General features: G+C 47.0%; 3 protein-coding genes and 1 long non-coding RNA gene across 5 annotated transcripts; 2 read left to right on the forward strand and 2 right to left on the reverse strand.

The window, feature by feature from the left end:
- The first annotated feature begins 665 nt into the window (after positions 1 to 665).
- Positions 666 to 1,442, forward strand: LOC147210526 (claudin-24-like). Its single transcript, XM_086130393.1, has one exon. It carries the CDS (start codon positions 705 to 707, stop codon positions 1,335 to 1,337), a length of 633 nt encoding a protein of 210 aa, XP_085986519.1. The 5' UTR covers positions 666 to 704; the 3' UTR covers positions 1,338 to 1,442.
- Positions 1,443 to 2,963: 1,521 nt separating this feature from the next.
- LOC147210527 (frizzled-7-like) lies at positions 2,964 to 5,093 on the reverse strand. Its single transcript, XM_086130406.1, has one exon. The coding sequence runs from the start codon at positions 4,945 to 4,947 to the stop codon at positions 3,292 to 3,294; it is 1,656 nt and encodes a 551-aa protein (XP_085986532.1). The 5' UTR covers positions 4,948 to 5,093; the 3' UTR covers positions 2,964 to 3,291.
- An 826-nt stretch (positions 5,094 to 5,919) lies between these two features.
- On the forward strand, positions 5,920 to 12,556 carry LOC147210528 (uncharacterized). The gene is made up of 3 exons (XR_015100997.1): positions 5,920 to 5,978; positions 11,035 to 11,182; positions 12,420 to 12,556. It is a non-coding gene; the product is annotated as an uncharacterized LOC147210528 (long non-coding RNA).
- On the reverse strand, positions 10,079 to 19,295 carry cdk15 (cyclin-dependent kinase 15). Of its 2 annotated transcripts, XM_086112136.1 has the most exons (13): positions 19,072 to 19,295; positions 18,443 to 18,571; positions 18,220 to 18,314; positions 16,406 to 16,485; positions 15,415 to 15,509; positions 15,233 to 15,295; positions 14,930 to 15,053; positions 14,727 to 14,847; positions 13,538 to 13,631; positions 13,327 to 13,390; positions 12,407 to 12,455; positions 11,025 to 11,167; positions 10,079 to 10,954 (listed from the first exon to the last, which is right to left on the reverse strand). In XM_086112136.1, exons 1-13 carry the CDS (start codon positions 19,246 to 19,248, stop codon positions 10,842 to 10,844), a joined length of 1,347 nt encoding a protein of 448 aa, XP_085968262.1. In that variant the 5' UTR covers positions 19,249 to 19,295; the 3' UTR covers positions 10,079 to 10,841. The 2 variants fall into 2 exon arrangements, with proteins under 2 accessions (XP_085968262.1, XP_085968254.1); XM_086112128.1 differs by lacking the exons at positions 10,079 to 10,954; positions 11,025 to 11,167; positions 12,407 to 12,455; positions 13,327 to 13,390; positions 13,538 to 13,631 and having other exon boundaries at positions 13,726 to 14,847; positions 15,369 to 15,509.
- Positions 19,296 to 19,763: the final 468 nt, after the last annotated feature.

Genomic DNA, 19,763 nt, shown 5'->3' on the forward strand with positions numbered 1-19,763 from the left:
TTGTGTGTTTCGGGCCAATTTGTACTATCTTTCTGTCTATATCAGATTGTGACATGTGGAAGCTTTCAATCTATCAATAGCACGTCTGACAATAAATGTCGTTTGTTTCAGAGAATGTCTTTGTTTCAGAGAAAATGGAAAGTGCTTTCTATGTTTTACGCCACTCGTTTTTGTGTCACGGCACCCTCTGACCTCTATTCCTTATGTTAAGTATGTTCATTGGTAAACCGTTTTACTCTTTCACTGTTTCTCCCGTGACCCTTGAAAAACCCACAGGTGCATTTTCATTTGAACCTGTGCAAAATGTGGACGATAGGCAGACTGTTCTCAGGGCTGTTTCAAGATTCCTCGCCACATTTTGCTTAACTACAGGTACATGTGAAACTATATCTAAACACACACACAATATAGTGTTATACGGTTTTTGTTGGTAATGGGAGGTGGGAGAAGGCATTTTAGTCGACGTGGAACAAATCGGCCAGAAACAGTGTACACCAAATTTGTAGCAATATGACCCGAACGTTTTGTTGTTTTTCCGACTTTCATAAGGGTTATGCAAGGAAACGTACGTGGGGTTTTGTTCGGTGGTTGGGGCGTGTGTTTTGTTTAGGGGGAGGGAGGGGGTGGGGGTGGGGGGCTGTAGACTTCCACCTGGTCGACCAAGTCAGAAACAGAAAACGGGCACGACGGGAACCAGGTCGCTCATGGACCCGAGGATCCGCGCCCTGGAGCTCCTCGGAGTGGCGCTCTCCGCGTGCGCGTGGATATTCACGCTGGCGGCCGCGCTCAGGTCGGCGTGGCTCACCCTGTCCACGGAGCTGCTGCCCACGGAGAGCTACGAGCTGGGTCTTTGGGAGACGTGCGTGGTGCAGGACGTGCAGGGCGCTCTGCTGTGCCAACGCCACGGCAGCCCGCTGGCCTTGCCGCGCGACATCAAGGTGGCGCGCGTGCTGGTGTGCGCGGCGCTGTGCGCGGGGCTGCTCGTGCTCGCGCTCGCCATCCCGGGCTTGCACGCGGTGAACGCGCGCGCCGACGCGCGAGCCAAGAAAGTGATGAAAATGTGCGGCGGGGCGCTGAGCGTCGCGTGCGCGGTGCTGGTGCTCGTCCCGGTGTCGTACGTCGCTCACGTCGCGGCGCTGCGCTTCTTCGACGACTCGGTGCCGGACGTGGCGCCGCGCTGGGAGTTCGGAGACGCGCTCTTCTGCGGGTGGACCGCGGGCGTGTTGCACCTGATGGCGGGGGCGGCGCTGCTCGCCTCCTGCGCGTTCCTGCAAAACCGTCACGGCCCCGGCCCGAGGGATCGGCTGCAGCACCGACCAAGGACGGAGTACGTCTGAAATGGACACTTGGACGGTGTTTCCCAAGCTTTTGTTGAGCCCATGAGGGCACGTAATTTGTCGTCGACAAATCTCAAATCAATAAAGGAATCGGTGGCAATACGACAGCTGCTTGTACTCTGTCTTTCGAACCGCCCGTTATGTATGACCCGAGAGGTCGAAGGTCAAACGCGATGGCTCAAAGCGACCACCCCCGTGCAACACCTCAACATAAAAGCATGGCTTTAATTGCCCTTTTCCCGTATGGGACAATGGAGTTTATAAACAAGAAGCAAAGTATCCACCTCGCATTGTTCACCTCTTTGGCTCTCATCAGCAGCCAAACAGCGACGCTTTGTAGCCATCACCAGGCGGCATTGCAACGACTCTGAAGTTGTGAGGATCCTCAAGACTCTTGGGGTGGGCAAACTACGGCCCGCGGGCCGGATCCAGCCCGTTGGTCTTTTTAATCCGGCCCGCTGAAGATTGGTGCACAATTAAGGTTTGATTGCATTCGTTTCGTTTGGACTTGTAATGACAGGTATTTCAACACCGGGTGGCGCAGTTACTTCAAGTTGCAGAGCACAGGGAGGGAGGGGAAGACGAAGAAAGAGGGAGAGAGTAATGACCATGGAAGGGAAAGTGATATGTATCTGATTAAACGAAGCGGGTAACAACGTACGAAACATTCAGGAGACGCCTGGAGTCGGAAAGACTCAAATCTATGAGACTTTGAAAAACAAGGAAGCTATTCTTACTCAGTCCGATTCTGGCAATTTCCATGCTCAGAGTGAATTGCTTGTGGCTCGAGTAAATGAACATTTCCTAGAATGGTTTGATTGTTATCATGTTAAAAACTTTCCGCAAACTGGACCGCTAATAAGAGTCGGAGAGCAGTCAAATGTGTAGAGCGTGAACAACAGGGGGCTCAGTACACATCCTTGAGGAGAACCGGTGCTGAGTGTGATGGTGGAGGAGAATGTTACATTATTACTGGCACACAAAGACATTGTGCTATCTTCTTTATTTTCTATTTCTATTTCTAACTTTTGGCCCGGCCCTCCACAATATTTTCTGCTTCTCATTTGGCCCCCCCCCGGGAAAATAATTGCCCACCCCTGCTCAAGAGCCTTCACTCATCCCTCTGTGATTTTTTTTTTTTTGAATGACTGACACATACATTTTGTCACTCATGGGTTGATTCATCCGTTACTTATATTGTTATCGTTTATCAAAGGTGACTTTCGACTCAAATAAAAAAAGAGAGAAAAAAAAGAGAACGGGGTCAAATGGATCCAAGTAGCAGTCAATCCATTTTTGAGCCATGACTGGGTTATTTTGGACCCAACAGTTTTACAGACCGACAACTTAAATTGCTCTTCAATTCACCTAAAATGTGGAGGTTTTTTTTTCTTTCATGTGGGAGAAAGTCTACCGGAAGACGAGAGCAGAAATTTGCACCCCGACCCTCAGCTGTGAAGCAGACGTACTCACCGTTCGCGACACGACTCGGCAGCAGTGTTTCGTCTTCGCATGTTGCTGAAGACTCACATCAGCTCAAAAGAAAAGAAAACTCAACTCAACTGTTTAAAAAAAAAAAAACGTGTTCCAGCAATTTTATTATGAAAAACTTTGCGAAAGCAAAACCTGGACCAGGGTTACGGTTTCACATCTTCATGAATAATCCTGTTCAATGTGCTGAATTGTCAAATCAAAACACGGTGGTTCTACGTCAGCGGTCGCTGGTTCTAAAAATAGCTCAGCAGTGACGGGGAAGGTGATTTCCTCGGAATATTGTCGAAGCGATCGTTTGAATATTTGGTCGGGATTTATTCAAATGAAGTCTTACAGATTGGTTTCTGTTTCCTAATTATTGCAAAAAAAAATCTTGGTCCGCGTTTCACTCTTTGTAGAGTTCAATAAACACCCGAAAGTAAATCAGCGAGAAGCGTCATGGTCGACCCCCGAAAAATCGCTAAATTGTGCGATCGCCCGGCTCGGGACTGCTCAGTCTCTTGTAGAAACGGCGCCAGGACTGCACGGTCTTCCCGGACCAGATCCAGAAACCCGACGTAATGCCGACCATCATGGTCATCAGGTACTTGATCATGAACACGGTGAAGTCCGGCGTCAGGGGAGCAAAATCTCCCCCCGGGCACGGCGCGGCGAAACGTTTGCAGGTCTGCAAGCGCCACGCCCGCTCCCAGCGCGGACGCAGCGCCTGCTCGTAGAAGTGGCAGGCCACCACGGCGGCGGCGGGGACGGTGTGCAGCAGGCCGAACGCACCCATCCGCACCATCAGCTTCTCCAGTTTGGCCGTCTCCGTCCCACCGAGCTTCACGACGGTGCGGATGCGAAACAGAGACGCGAAGCCGGCCAGGAGAAAGGAAGTGCCGAGCAGAAGGTAGATGAATTGCGGAGCCAGCACGAAACGCCGCAGGGCGTCGGCGTCGTACACGCCCACGTAGCAGACGCCGGTCAGAAGGTCTCCCTCCACCCGGCCCATCGCCAGGACCGTGACGGTTTTCAACGCCGGCACGCTCCAGGCCGCCAGGTGGAAGTAGCGCCAGTTGGCCTCGATGGCCTCGCGCCCCCACTTCAAGCCCGCCGACAGGAACCAGGTCAGCGACAGGACGAGCCACCAGATGGCGCCGGACATGCTGAAGAAGTAGGTCGCCACGAAGAGCGCCGTGCAGCCCTCGTTCTCGCCGCCCTGAATCACCAGCTTGTAACCGTCCGCCTTGAACTTGTCCACGCACACGACTTTGTCCCCGAGCAGGAAACCGGCGACGTACGCCAGCGCCACCATCAGGTAGCAACCGGAGAGAAAGACCAGCGGTCTTTCCGGGTAGCAAAAGCGCTGGGCGTCCAGCGCATACGTGAGGACGGTGAAGAGCGTGCTGATGCAACAGAGGCCCGCCCAGACGGCGACCCACAGCCGCCCGAACTTCAGCTCCTCCTCCCCAAAGTACATCAGCCCGTAAGGCGCCCCCGAGACCTCGCAGGGGGCGCCGCAGTCCTCGGCACCGAGGAAGCGGTAGCGGAGGTAAGCGGGCACCTTCAGCTGCGGCGGGCAGGAGAAGACCGGGTCGCCGGAACCCGGCGACGCAAAGTTCGACGGCCGGGCGAGGTCCGCCGTCGGGGCCGGCGTGGGACCGTTCCCGTCGGAGGTGTTCTGACCCACGCAGATCTCTCCGGCGCCGTAGACCGGGAAGTTCTCGCAGCGCAGCCTCTCGGGCCACTGGAAGCCAAATTTATTCATCAGCGCCTCGCAGCCCCGCCGAGCCCGTTCGCATAAAGTCCGGCAAGGGGGGATGGCCCGCTCCAGAACCGTGCACACCGGCGCGTACGTGGAGCACAGGAAGAACTTGAGGTCCGCCGAGCACTGGACTTTGACCAGCGGGTAGAACTGGTGAACCTCCAGCCCCGCGTCTTCCTGGTTGGCGTGGCCGAGCAGGTTGGGCATGATGGTCTGGTTGTAGGCGATGTCGGCGCAAAGCGGGATGGAGACGGACTGACAAAATCCGTGTCGGGGGATGGAAAAGCCCTTCCGTTCTTGAGCCCGGCCCGGCGGGATGAGCAAGAGGAAAGTGCAGCTCAGCCACCGGGGCCACGTCCTCCGCGTCGCCATGGGGGGGTCCGATCCACCCAACCGAGGGAAAAGTAGCCCCGCCGACCGACTCGTCGCCGCCGCGTTTCCCGGAGACGTCTTTCCGCCGCGCTGCACGCGTGTACGCTGATGCAAAGTTGTCTGTGTCGCTCACCGTGAAGCTTTTTGTTTTTCTTCACCCTCTGTGAGTCTCAAGCTTGGTGGTCTGTTTCCAGGCGCCCCCCCCCCCCCACTGCTCCGGCATGGGGGGCGGGGCCTCTGTCTGCCCTGCACCAATTGGCTGCTTTGTTCATCACCCGCTTCTTGTCTGCGATTGGCTTCGGCGGCGGGCGCTTCGGGCTGCGATAGGCGGAGCGCAAGCGCCGCCGCCTTTCAAATCATCTGGCGAAGGACTTTTAATTGTTGTGCAGATGAGTTTGACAGAGGCACTGGCCGGGCGCCCATGCGTAGGTCACCCATTTTTAAGCCTCCCCAGAGCAACACAAAAGGCGTCGAAAAATCAACAACCAGAAAGCGGACAACAAAAGGAAAAGAGAGAGACAATTTGGAGAAAAGTCTGAAAAAGAGGAGAGGAAGGCTGTTGTGCCCGCAGTAAAGGTTTCGGGCTATTTCAGGAATGGCAATTGTGTTTAGAATCTTCGTTTAGTAATCGCGGTGCATTGTGGGTAGCAGACGCAGTGTTTCATCAGACGAGTCGTTACAGAATACAATACAATACAATACATGCTGATTTATAGAGCGCTTTCACAACAGCGGCAGCTGTAACAAAGCGCTTAACAAAACAGTTAACGTAAAGTAAAATAATAAAACACAAAACATAACATAAAAACACCGTCGTGTAACCACTTTTCCGTCACACGCTTTGTTGTTTGAAGCAGTTTGAGATGAAAGAGGAGAGAATCAAAGTGTCCTTTAACCAGTGGATCAGAGACGTCATGCTCAAAATGTGCACACGTTGGAAACCGCGTCGGCTACCCACAATGCACCGCGGTCGTTGCAACTGGTCTTGCTGCGTTCGATTCTTCTTTCGACCACCTTCGAAAGCAGTGGCCGTAAGTCTGCTTGTGTTTAGAAGTATTTTTGGAATCTGTTTCGGAGATCGTTTTCCCTCAATTGTTGTCATTGCAACTCGCTAGCTCAGAGTACTGCTAACCACGTAGCGATGACGCTAAATCAATGCTAACAAGCTAATTAGCATGCGAAAGGATCGCGAAAACGCATTGTTCGTCGTTGTTTACCACACTTTTGAGCTGCATTTGTGTCTGTTGTTTGACACTAGACGATTTGTGTTGTATTTATGTACAAGAAGTTAAGGCATGTTTTAAATCTGTTCATTCCAGTTTCACTCTATATTTTAATGAGCTGTCACAGTTGTTCACTGTACGCCGTCAAGAAGACCGCAATAAAGGAGCAAGACGCTCAGTTTCCTGGCTCATGAATAAATGAGTTTGGCTTGCTGTTGACCTGCGTTAACATACCCGGAGTATCTAACACTTAGCGATAACAGTATAGAGGCTGTGGGTTGTTCAAATGCAGGTTAAAGGGAGAAAAAACGAACTTGTCGTAGAAAAATAATTCTGCTAAGCCCTCCCCCAATTTTTTTAAATCTGTAATGACAATGAGATCGACAATCCAAGATTCATGAAGTCTGTATGTGACATTTGTGTTTCCAGTTGAACAATCTGCGGTTTTTAATCCAACTCCCAAAAATCAGGTCGGATTGAGGTTCTTCCCGTGGACACTAAAAGTTTAATTTCAATCAATTTAATAGTTGGGATTTCTTTTTTTTTTCCGCACATTATCATTTGTGAACTTTTGTGAGAAATTATCCAATGGACAGTTCAATACGTGCCAGTTAGCAAGTAGCGCCAACATTCAACTTCTCTGCAGCACAAAAATGAACAGCTCGACAAGCTCAATCGCCATTTGGCATTCAGAGGTTTCTTTGTCCAGAGATCCAATTTAACCCATGACAAAAAAAAAAAAAAAAAAAGGGGACTTGTTGCTGAGTTGAAGCGACGTTATCACCAACCTACCGTATTTTCTGCACTAAAAGGCACACCTTCCATTTTCTTAAAAGCTCACCGCGCGCCTTAAAATCCGATGCGCCTTGTGTATGGTCATTTTGGTAATATGTCGACCCCAAAATGGCTCCTTGCTCGAGACATGCTTACAATGCAGAGTTCAAACTTAAGGCGATCGGTTTCGCAGTTGAACACGAAAATAGAGCAGCGGCAAGAGAGTTCAACGTCAACGAGTCAATGTTCTAACTTGCTGTTGGTTAAGTGAACCGTGTCACTGCTTTATTAAGTATGTTTTACTGACATCCGATTGTTCTGTTGGTGTTTCTCCATCTAGTGGATGCATTGTAGATTGCGTTCTATAATGCAGTGTGCCTTTTAGTGTGGATAATACGGTATTCTAATCCCATTCAAAGAAATTAACATGACAAGGCATAAAAAAGAGGCCGAATGAACCCCGGAACAGCTTGGCCGATTGAGCTCCGACTGCAGGTCAGTCGAAAGGTCGCCAAATGACATCAGTGAGATACAACAAGAGAAGGGCAAGACCACTGAAGACAAAGATACTCTGAGGCGTGAAACCAAGACCGAGAAAGTTCCAGCCGGGGGCCCCCTTCAGACGTGAAGCCTTTCAGAGTGCCGGGAAAATGCGGAACACAAACCCAAGAATAAAAGTCCTCCTAATACCTTCCACCGTCAACTGACACAAAGACATTCCCTGACCTAAAATTAACGAAAAATGATCTTTGACAGAATTTTAACTGCCACATTCTTCGCGGCATTACACGACATTTACGCATTTTCAGATTGAACCAAAATCGCTCGTCAAAAAATAAATAAATACGTTTTCTATTGCAGTTGTTTACAGCACACGACAGAAAACGGAATCTAAAATAAGAGAAAGATGAAAATGATTGTCATCAAACTTGTCAATCGGCACAATCTGCAGAGGGCAAAAATCAAAGGCTAATGTTTATTTATGTCGACGTCGTTTGATCGTCGCGAATGAATCTTCGCTCAACGGACAAAGATCAGAGATTCGCCGAAAAACAAACACGCGGTAAAATATTCACACAAAGCTTCTCCCTCTTTTATCTTTCCGAACTTTGTGCCACTTCGTGTCAATCAAAAGAATCAAACAAATGGTAATGTGTTAACAAATCGACTCATGCCAGGAAAACAACTTTTTTGCGAGGCGGGCGTTTGTTTGACATCGCCGCCAAGTTTTCACGTCATAAACAAAAGAAACAAACTGGGAGAAAAATAAAAGTTTGTTGTTGTACGTAGCGTGACAAACGCGTATAAAGTAGAAAACAAAGTTGCGTCGCCAGCATAACTGGAAGAAGTACAAGTGCTATACACCATCTGTAGCAGGGGTGTGCAAACTTTTTCGTTTGAGGACTGCAAACCATAAAAATGGAAGGATGAAAAGGCCACTGTCAAATTTTTGAAACACGGCAAAGTCAATCAAGAAAGCAATTCCACATTGTTTCTTTTGTCGAGTTAATTTCATCGGCTTTCTGTTCAAGATAAGATAAGATAAGATAAGATATCCTTTATTAGTCCCACACTGGGGAAATTTACAAGGCGTGAAGGCAAATAGTTGAGGATGTTTCCCAGTTTTTGGGGTGGCCAACTGCCCTCTGTCTCAGAATAGATCCGGCCCTGCACTTAACAGTGGCCAAATCTCATCTCTGTTTCCAACCAAAACAGAAAAAACAACCTCCCACCCCCTGAAACTGTAGATAAGTGACAAATATTTAATGTGTTATTCTTTGAATCACAAATGGTTCATTTGTATCTTCGAATCTCGAGAAAAGTATCCAAACGAATATATTTGTTTGAATTGCGCCTATTTTTCTGACAACCTCCTTTCTCACTCTGCCCACCTTCTTTTGCTCACACTTGTGACAGATTTGGTTTGTAATCAACACAGCGGCACGGGGATATCCAACGGGGTTTAATTTCCATGAAAATGACATTAATTATTCATGACGCCTCTCGGGGACACTCTTGAGCGGCTGTTAAGAGATGCTAACAGACGCCCAGAGAGCAAACGGTAAAATTAATTATGCCAGTCGTTATTCTCGGCAGCTTCTTGCATCCAACAGAACTTTTCCCTTTGATTTTGGAAAGCGTCACCGTCATTTCTCCTTGAAGCCTTACAACTGTTTAGGTCAGTTACTTGAACTAATTTTGAGATTTGACAAGATAAATGTCATTCTTTTTACTCTGAAATTTGCTGACTAAAATGACCCGTCATTCACAACACTAGAAATATTGAAAGTTTGTGTACACTGAGGCCATTCTGGATCAAATTTGACAGGTCTCTCTCTCTCCTGTGTGTGTGTGTGTGTGTGTGTGTGTGTGTGTGTGTGTGTGTGTGTGTGTGTGTGTGTGTGTGTGTGTGTGTGTGCACGTGTGTGCACGTGGTCTCACTGAAATACATTTCCAAGTATTTTGCTTTCATGGGCTCTTTTAGTCAAAAAGGTTCCCAACTCTAACCCTTAACCATAACCCCTTACCTAACCCTAACACTGACCTCTAACCCGAACACCGAACACCGAATCCCCAACCATAACCCTAATCCCTAACCCAAACCTCAACCCTAAACCTAACCCTTAACTTTAACCCTAACCTCTGACCTCTAAACCTAATCCTAACCCCTGAACCCTAACTTAACCTCTAACCCTCACACTAACACTAACCCTAACCCTCGAACCTGAACCCTAACCCCTAACCTCTCACAATAATCCTAACCGCTAACCCTAACACGAACCCTAACCCTAAACCCTAACCACTAACCCCAAATCTTAACCATATCACCTAGCTCCTCACCCTAACCTAATCCTAACCTCAACCCTAAACCTAACCCCTCACACTAACCTTAACCCCTATCCTTAACCCAACCCTAACGTAATGCTAACCCTAACCGGTAAAATGGTGTGTGCGCCACAGACAAAGACACACACGAACAATAATTTCACAACTAAGTGAGTCAGATGGAATAATATTAGTAATTATTTGCAAAGGACAATGAACACACGCCTCTGAGTCCTGTTACACCGTCTGTCTACGTTTGTTGCACCCCTGATTGTGTTTGCATCGCATTTATTCATGAGCCAGGAAACTGAGCGTCTTGCTCCTTTATTGCGGTCTTCTTGACGACCATTACTCAAAATCTTGTCACGCCACAATGCAGATTATATTTATCAACCCGCGCTTGGCGTTTTGTATTGTTTGTCAGGTACTGGAATTTTGTGTCAAGTAAAGCTGGGTGGTTGTTTTAAATGCACAGCACATAATTGTCATTGTTTGATGTTTAGTTTGACAGTTAACAGGGAATGCAAATAAATAGCTACAAATACATTTTCAAAACAGCGACACTCTTAACACCGCTCGGTTAAAAATACCCCAAATTAGCGCCTGGTCCAAAAGGGACGACGCTAATGCTGTGTTATTTATACCCCGGATATTGGGTTGAGGATTTGACCCTGGAGATCGGATCGACATTTTCATTCCAAAAAACAACAACCCCATACTGATGAGTTAGAGCCATCCAAAAAAAAAAAAGGGTTACCTGGTGATCAGTATAGCTTTGGTTAAAAAAAAAGGCAAAAACCTATTTTATTCCAACCGTTTCTAAGAAGAAACAACTCACCCCCCCCCCCTCCATCAGGAGTCACCACAGCCAGTCACTCGCATGATTCACACGGCCGAGCTCTTTTCAGTTCATTGACTTCAACTTCAGTGCTTCACTTCAAAATGGCGACCAGCTTTTCAGATCTTCAGCCTGCCCAAATTCAATCTTCAATCCAGTCCGCTGGGTCAAAATAATGAACCCAACCTTGGGTAGAAGTTACAAAATCCCAAAATTCGACCGCTGCCGAGATGTCACCAAAATTTGGCGACAGGCAAAAGTGAAGGTCTGACTCGGCCGCCGGGAGCGAAGGTGTCGCGGAACTCCGTCTCCAGATGAACGCCGGGCACCTTGAAGATGGACACGGCTGGAAAACGACAAGAGATGGGATGCAGGATGCGAAATGACGGTGAGGTGCATGATGGGATGGCTCTTACTGTCCCTCAGGTGCATGACGGGCGGCGGTAAGGTGTTAAAATAGGAGTGCAGAAGGGCATCTGGCGCCGGGATCCGGTCGGCGGGCGCCAGCGTCAGCATTCTCTGAACCAGATCTTCGGTTTTGCATGGCAGTCGACTCAACCTGATGCAGATCAAGGTGAAATCACATTTCTTCGACTCACATTCTTTTCGGGACTTAACTTGTTCACTCCCAAAGACGTTTTTAAACGTCTTTTCAGACTTGGTCCAGAATTGGCTGGTACTGAATGAGTTAAGTGATGAATTCAAAACAAAAACCGGAGAGGCCTTTCTCACGTGTCAAAAAATGTCATCTTTCAAAGATTTTATCACGCTAAATAACAGAAATGGCTCACCCGAAGAGTCATTCGTTTCCCAAGTCTGCACTGGACAATCGAGAGTTATTTCCTGCAAAACTCTGACTTGGGCAAAAACGGAGTTCAGCAGTTCGGTTATTATCGTGATGATATTTGAAATATATGACGTGGAGATATGTGAGCGATTGGTGAGCACGCCAGCCTCACAGCGCAGAGGTGGAGGGTTCGATTCCGGCTCCGGCCTACCTGCGCGGGTTTTCTCCGGGTACTCCGGTTTCCTCCCACATTCCAAAAACATGCATGGCAGATGAATGGAACACTCTAAATCATGGGTAACGAACTCAAGGCACGGCCAGATTCGGCCCGCCACGTCATTAAACATGGCCTGCAAATCATATGTGTCAACTTTCATGATGCTTTGCTAAAATCTGTTCTGAATGGTCAAATTGTAAATGACGTTGAGATTTTGCAACATTTTCGTTATCCGGGTCACACTGACTTGAACAAGAATTGGACAAACCGCAAACAAACAGTTGACTGATTTCAAAACAAGGCATCCATCAATTTGTTGCATACGACGTGACGATTAAACATTTATTCGGTTTCATTGTCGCAACGGCCCACCGAGGGAAGACGAAACTCCAAAGTGGCCCGCGACAAAAAACGAGTTTGATACCCCTGCTCTAAATTGTCCCGAGGTGTGACTGTGCGTGCTAACGGTTGTCCGTCGATGTGCGCCCCGCTGACACTTGGATAACTGGAGCGATTAGAAGGGTATTACGTCATTGACAGTAACTTCATGTCATTCCAAGAGATGGCAAATTTGAAGTGTTTCATGCTGTCACTGTTCTCGCTATGAACTCGCCTCGCAAGCGGAAGTTCTCACGCCGTCGTACCCCAAACGCGGCATTCACACAGAATAGCGATCTGTCAGCCACGCCTGCCGTGAGCCTCCTGCCCAAACCTACTAAACAGTATTTAGTGATTCATGAGAAAATAAGATGATACCGATGCCCGAGTTCAAAGCGTTTCTTTTGCTTTCTCACCTTTTCCACACAGCGCGAATTGGCTTCAGCTTGGAGGGAAGGGCCCAGTCTGGAACGACAACAACAATGACACTTGAAGACTTTGGTCTCATGCGCTCGTAGAAGGATGACGTCTGCAAATTAGTAGGACGAATAAAGGTGCGCTTGTAAAACAACATTCTAACATTTGACTTTTATATTACACTGTATGACGTTTCGGCGCATGAGCAGAACCAACTATTTCTGTGTGCGTACAACACAAATTGCAGAGAAGAATGTGACTTGAATTTCTACGAATAAAGGTATAAAATCCTTTACAAATGTTGTCTTGTGGCAACTATGGGCGGCTACGAGCCAGTCAAATTTCGAGGGGGGGGTGTCATCAATTAAGCTAAGATAAGAAAACGATTATTTGTCTCACAATGCATACATTCGCAATTTACAGAAGCAAGAAAGTAGAAAAATGAAGTATTTGCATACACAAAGTAAATTTTAAAATGAATGCAATATAAAACAGAAGATATAAGCACATATGCAACTGCATATATGCTGCATAAGGTGGCTGAGCTATTTAAAATGGGTGAGTGCTGGTGAGTCCGGGTTTTCAGGTGCGTCTATTCATTATTTTTATTTATTATTCATATTATTATTTGCGGGGCTTGGTCCTTTTTCCCAATTGAAAACATTTACATCATCAGCATCATCATTACATTGAGAATTGCAATTTGTTTTTAGTGTGTGTGTGTGTGTGTGGAAAAAATGGCATTATTTTGTGCCCCTTTGTAGAAATGCGTTTGATGACCTATGGTCCATTTACTTCTATTAGTTCAGCTGCAAATCCGCCACATCAAACGTGGCGAACATGTTGCTGCATCACGGAAACAAATCAACCCACCCGTTACAGGCCACACGGCCATTGGGTACGGCAAGACGAGACTGACCTGAGTGATAATTGGGCAGCCGGGTTACTCCGGGCCAGGTATCCTCTGATGGGATTCCAAGCACCTGCAGAGACGCAAAGGTGTGAAAGACTTTTTTTACTTCAGCTTCATCTGTGACCGTGGAGCTCGTGTGTGCCGGTGCGAATAAAATTCATTTCTTTATTTTATTAGAAAAAAACCGAATTTCAGTTCAAATGTTTTTTGCTCCAACCATAAAGATTTGCTGCAGCTGGTCAAACACGTCAGTGACTCCCGGGAATGCCGGAGCCCCTTGCAGCATCTCCACAAAGATGCAACCGGCGCCCCTGGACACAGGTGGAAGCCAGTTCCATATATGGCAAGTCAGGAGGCTCGGGTCTTGAACTTCACGTTTCAAGCAAGACTGACCAATAGTATAGATTTCATCCATCCATCCATCCATCCTTTTTCCGATCCCCTTTATCCTCACAAGGGTGGGGGGGGGGTGTGCTGGAGTCTATCCCAGCTGTCTTCGGGTAGTAGGCGGGGGACACCCTGAACCAGTTGCCAGCCAATCGCAGGGCACACAAAAACGAACAACCATCCGCGCTCACACCCACACTGAGGGACAATTTAGATTGTTCAATCAGCCTGCCACGGATGTTTTTGGAATGTAGGAGGAAACCGGAGTACCTGTAGAAAACCCATGCAAGTTCAGGGAGAACACGCAAACTCTACACAGGAAGGCCAGAGCCTGAATCGGAACCCTGCACCTGCGCACTGTGAGGCTGACATGCTAACGAGTCAACCACCGGGCCGCCGAGTATAGATTTGTCCAAATTAAAAAGTGTGTCAAATTAAAAAGAGATTTTCTCATTAAGACTTTCCGTCAACTGCAATTGGCTGGCAAGCGGTTCAGGGTATCCCCCGCCTACTGCCCGAAGATGGCTGGGAGAGGCTCAACCACGCCCTGCGACCCTTGTGAGGATGAAGAGGGTCAGAAAATGGATGGTTGGATTTTCAGTCCAACTCAATTCAACCACCTCTGCCCCAAACACACTTCAAAGTACAGTCATACCTTGGTTTTCGACCATAATCCGTTCCAGAAGGCTGTTCGAAAACTGATTTGTTCGAAAACCGAAACCACACTTTAAAAAAAAAAAAATAAATAAAAATGCTACACGAGGAAGCGTCACTTCCTCGTGTAAGGAAGGCGAGAGGAGTCAAGTGGCGCATTCAAGTGCGCTCAGTTTGGTCGAGAACCGATTTTCGGTCGTAATCCGAGACATAAAAAACTCGAAATTTTTGGTCGAAAACCGATTTGGTCGAGAACAGAGACGAGAGGTCAAAACCGAAATACAGTCAAAACCGAGGTTTGACTGTATTTCAAATGTTTCTGATCTCATTGGTGTCCCGACCGCTGATCCAAAGCCGGAACTCGCCAGATATCCAGAGCCGTCGAGTAATCTGTCGATCCAAGCAGGACGTCGGGGGGGCGGTACCACAACGTCACCACATCTGAGGAGAAACTCTGACAGGGGACAGATTTGGAACGAGCCAGACCTGCACGCGCAACCAAAAAGTGGGTCGGTCTCGTCACGGCAACGTGACTTGCGGCGGGCGCGGCCCACCCGTCGGAACCAACCGAAATCGGCCAGTTTGAGCTCTCCCAAGTAGCTGATAAGCAGGTTCTGAGGCTTCAGGTCTCGATGGAGGATCCGGCGTTCGTGGATGAAGGTAAGACCGCGCAGCAGCTGGAACATGAAGATCTACAAGGGGGAAGATCCATTTAATCCAATCGATACCGGCGGACCCCGCCTGCTTCGAGGGCGGACGTGTTTAAAATGCTCACGAGAATCCCTCATCGGAGAAACTCAACTCATGCTCATTTTTAAATCAAGAAATGGCACCAAAACGGACGGACCGATGACGTGAGAAGTGCTCCTACCCGCACATTGTGAGAGTGCAGCCCTCCTGGATGCTGGTTCATGTACTGTGCCAGATCCGTCTGCTGCGAGTCACACACACACACGTGAGCAAATGAATGTCTGCTGCCGTTTGAGGCCCCCCCCCCCCCCCCCGACCTGGTGCCGGCCGCCGCCACCTGCGCCACGCGCGAGGGCTTCTCACCACATATTCAAAGACGAAGGTGAGCGAGTCTCTGGCGTGAACGATGTCGTGCAGCAGGACGATGTTGGCGTGCTTCAGGCCTTTGAGCAGTGAGGCTGTACACACACACACACACACACACTGAAGAAGTGTTCTATTGTCACTTTGTCAATGAATCACAGAATTCGACAGTGACACTGGCACACACTGGATCTGCCAGAGAGAACGAAGGTGGTTGGGGGCACGGGGTGGGGTGGGGGGAGCATATCTGCACTCCGCTTTCAAACATTCGGGTCTGAGAGCAAAAGACGAGATGATCTCTTATTCTTCTTTTAGTGAATGAACTTTTTCAAAATAGCCACATGGCCCAGGTCATCCGTCATTTTAACTTTTGATTCAACATGAAAAGCTCAAATATGTAGACTATCAGATATGTAAGAGTTTATTTTAATCGTGGTATAATGATTCTTGTTTCGTAAAAGCCATCATTTTTTACATAAATTATTTAAGAAATATTCGGAAAAAATCAAAATAGCTAAATGAGGGGCTAAGATGTGAATGGAAAATAGTATATTTCAATAATGAGCTGATACGTGATCATGAATGTTATTGCTTCTAATCAACTGTATTATAATTAATTAAATAAGGATTAATTTTTTTTTAAAAATAGCAAAATTTAAATTGTTGATTCCACTCAACTTTCTTTTCGAACTACAATGAATCAGTTCAACAATGATTTAATTTGAGGAATAAAGAAAATATCTAATGGAAGTTGACTCGACTAGATGTTGGCAGAAATGTGGAATATTTTTTTCTGCCTTTAAATAATGTTAAATCGGTTTATGTAGTTATGGTAAAAACTCTTTAATTCATGTGGAATACATGTAAGGGCCCGCCAATGGGTTGGCCCAAGTTTTGGGACACCCTGTACAAACATATGCATGTGCAAACTCCGTGTGTGTGTGTGTGTGTGTGTGTGTGTGTGTGTGTGTGTGTGTGTGTCTCAAATCACCTTCTCTGATTGCAGTGAACGGCATACCCTCCTCTGTCTTTGTCTGGATCACCTTCAACGCCACAAGCTGCCCATTGATCCTCCACAAACCAAGTAAACATCATCATCGGCTTTGTGCACAGCTCTCAGCATAGTAAGTCAGAGGTGTGAACAAACAAAGCAAAAAACCCCCCAAAACATACTATTGTAGTTCTACCACACTGGAGGCTCCATATAACCAAATGTCTCATTGCTCTGAATCGATTTGCGACTTTCGCTTTTCCAAACAAAATTGTCAGTGACAACCAGGAAAGTCCAACTGCGATTGATTCAATGCACTGAGCATGAACTGACCATGATGACTGAGAATATTTAAAGCAGGCATGGCGCAATTATTGTTTTTTCTCTCCTGGGATTAAGGCGTGGCTTGACCAATATGTGGCGGGTAGAGAAAATAAATATACAGTAAATGTTCAAAAGTCAAGTAATGAGTAATCATTGTTTATTAGTAATGTTTATGGTTTTATTATGTGAGGGATTGAGACATACATACCAATACGTTTGAAAATGAAGTAAATTTAGTTGTTTGGAAATATTTATTGCTTTATTATTATGTAGTACTGTATCTGCAGTGTATGGGTTCCGTTTGCCACTTTTGTCCTAGAATACCTGGTGGGGGGGGGGGGGGGGGATTGACGTGGAAAGTAAATATGCTGTTTCTAGCATTTAGCCCACAATTTATCACCAGTTTCAAACGTACTTTGCAAATACCTCCAAACATATTTTGAAAATTGGTCTGAACGTGGACTAACTGATCTAAACGTGAAGAGAACTCAAAGACTCTCTGCACTCACAAACATGCACACACGGGGTATAGCTGCAGCACACACACGGAAACAGCAATTTTACGAGAAGAGATTGACTACTTGTGAACTTGTTTTTCAACGTACCGATAAATAAAAAAATCCATTGCTGAGGGACCGGAACGGGAGCTCGACATATTTCCGACGGGGCGACAGCACCCCCTAGCACCGATGTAGCGCCGTGCATGATTTAAAGACCATCCGTTTTCAACACCGTTTATCCTGAACAGGCAAGCGGGGTGGCCGGGTGGCAGGCTACACCCTGAACTGGTCGCCGGTCAGTCGCAGGGCAAATCTCGAGGCCAACAACCATTCACACCCACATCCAAAACGTCGCCGAGTGGGAACCGACGTCACGCTGTCCACACAAAAGTCAGGTGAGTGCACTACTTGAGAATTTACTTAAAGGTATATCACCCCCTTTTTATTTTTCACTTGTCATCTTTCTACAGCATCTCGCTTATTTCTTGATTTTACTGATATTTTATGGTTTATTAGTTGTTGTTTTTGAATGGATGGCTTTACTTTACGAAACGGCAAAAGGAGAGATGGATTCTGTTTGAACGCAGCTTTGGTGAAAGGACGACTGCACCGCCGTACGGTCGTAAACACACCTCGCGGTAACTCAATCACTTCCTGCCTTCCCTTACTTTCAACAGCCAATCAGAAGCTATCAACCTAAAAACATGTTGAAGCAATTATTAAACAACAGAATGTAAATGAGGTCATCTAAACAGGAAAGAATATGATGCTCAAACATAAAATGATAATAATTGATCATATAACAGAAACTTACATTCGTAAGAACCGACATGGCTGCCGCAAGTCACAAAGATGTTTTTGTTGTTATTGTTTTTTATGACACTACATTTGTATTTCTATATAAGTACACAGTATGAAAACATTTTCCACCTCTGTAGTATTTTACATCAAGCACCTTCAAATTTGACAGCCGGCCATGTGATTTCTCACCTGCTGATGCCTTTATAAACAGACGCGTAGGAGCCTTCACCAAGTTTCTCCAGGCTCACGTACGAATTGGCTGTTCCAAACTGAAGTCCCGGTTTCTGATATCACACACACACACACACACACACACACACGCACACGAATGCTATTGAAACACAGGCCTATGGGTCAGTGGTGCCGCTAAATGTCACCTGGGGTGTAAAATTGAGGATGAGCGTCAGCTGACCCAGAAAAAGGGGTTTTGGCAGTTTGTCTGGCTCCATGGGTCACTGTTGCTGCGGTCTCTCTGCACTCGAAGCCGTCGCATCTGCAGCGTGTGGAACCAGTGAGGCTGCGGGCCACTGTCTGGATTCAGCTTGGCCAAACAGAAAGAAAGAAAAATCTGAAATTAAAACATCCTAAAAAAACAACAACAAAAAAAACTGAGGGGGCAAGCAATTTAAACCATCCATCCATCCATCCAGCTCTCCATTTTCTGTATCTATCAAGCTAGAGTTGCAAAGAAGTGGACATCTTGTGAGATTCCGTGGATGTGGTGTTCCAACACATATTTGCAAGAAGAAGTCCTGTCACCAATCATGAAAAACGTCCACCCTCGCACATAAAAGCTAATTATTGATGCTTCAAGATGGGGTCAAAACACTACCCTTTGTCTAAATGGAACTCTACAACTCACTTCATCATAGTTCCTTAGCACCAAGATGCCACTAGATGAGCTACTGTGCTGTCATTTAAAACGTACGACAGTGAAAGTTCAGTGGATGTGAGAAGCCGACTGCCCGCTGTAAAACGGGTTCACCAGCTTGAAAAGAAAATGGGAGGACCACTTTTGTTTCTTATCGTTTCATCGGATACCTCAGAAACCGTCAGCGATGAAGAACTGTTGCTCTTCTTCACGGTCCTTTCCTCCATTCTGAACACCTCCACCTGTTCCTCTTCCTCTTCCACCCCCTTCCATGGATCTTTGCCCCCCTCATCCTCCTCGACCTCGCCACAGCAGCACCTCCTCATCCAGCGGGACAATCTGTCCATCGCTGTTTCTTCTTCGTCTTCTTCTGCTGCTCATATGACCAACGTGCTGTCTGGAGGAGAGCAAACATGGTCTCATGACTTCTTCTGCCCCCCCCCCCCCCCCCCACGCCACTTTCCCTCCCCTTAGGCAGGAAGGAGAACAACAGTGGCATTCAACATGCGGGATGTTGCTGCCCTCCAGTGGGCACAGTCAAGAATTGCTGTCAATCGTTGCCATCCATGCATTTTCTATTCTGCTTGTCCAGTGGTGGGAAGTAACCAAATACATATTATTGCTATTGTACTTACAGTACCGGTAAGTAGATTTTTAATGTATCTTTATTCCCTACATTTGAAAGCAGACATCTACAATTTTGAGACTTCCAATAAGCAAACGTGCAAGTGAATGACAGCATTTTTGGGGTGAGGGCGATTGGTAATGTGATGATTAACGTCGACCAGCAGGCGGCAGTATGACCACGCAGCATAAAGAGCCAATATGCACTTAAGAGTGGACCTGAGTATGTGCGTATACA

The sequence above is a fragment of the Hippocampus guttulatus genome, chromosome 1 (assembly GCF_054856545.1).
Source record: "Hippocampus guttulatus isolate MCC_2025c chromosome 1, RoL_Hgut_1.0, whole genome shotgun sequence".
Taxonomy (NCBI): domain Eukaryota; kingdom Metazoa; phylum Chordata; class Actinopteri; order Syngnathiformes; family Syngnathidae; genus Hippocampus; species Hippocampus guttulatus.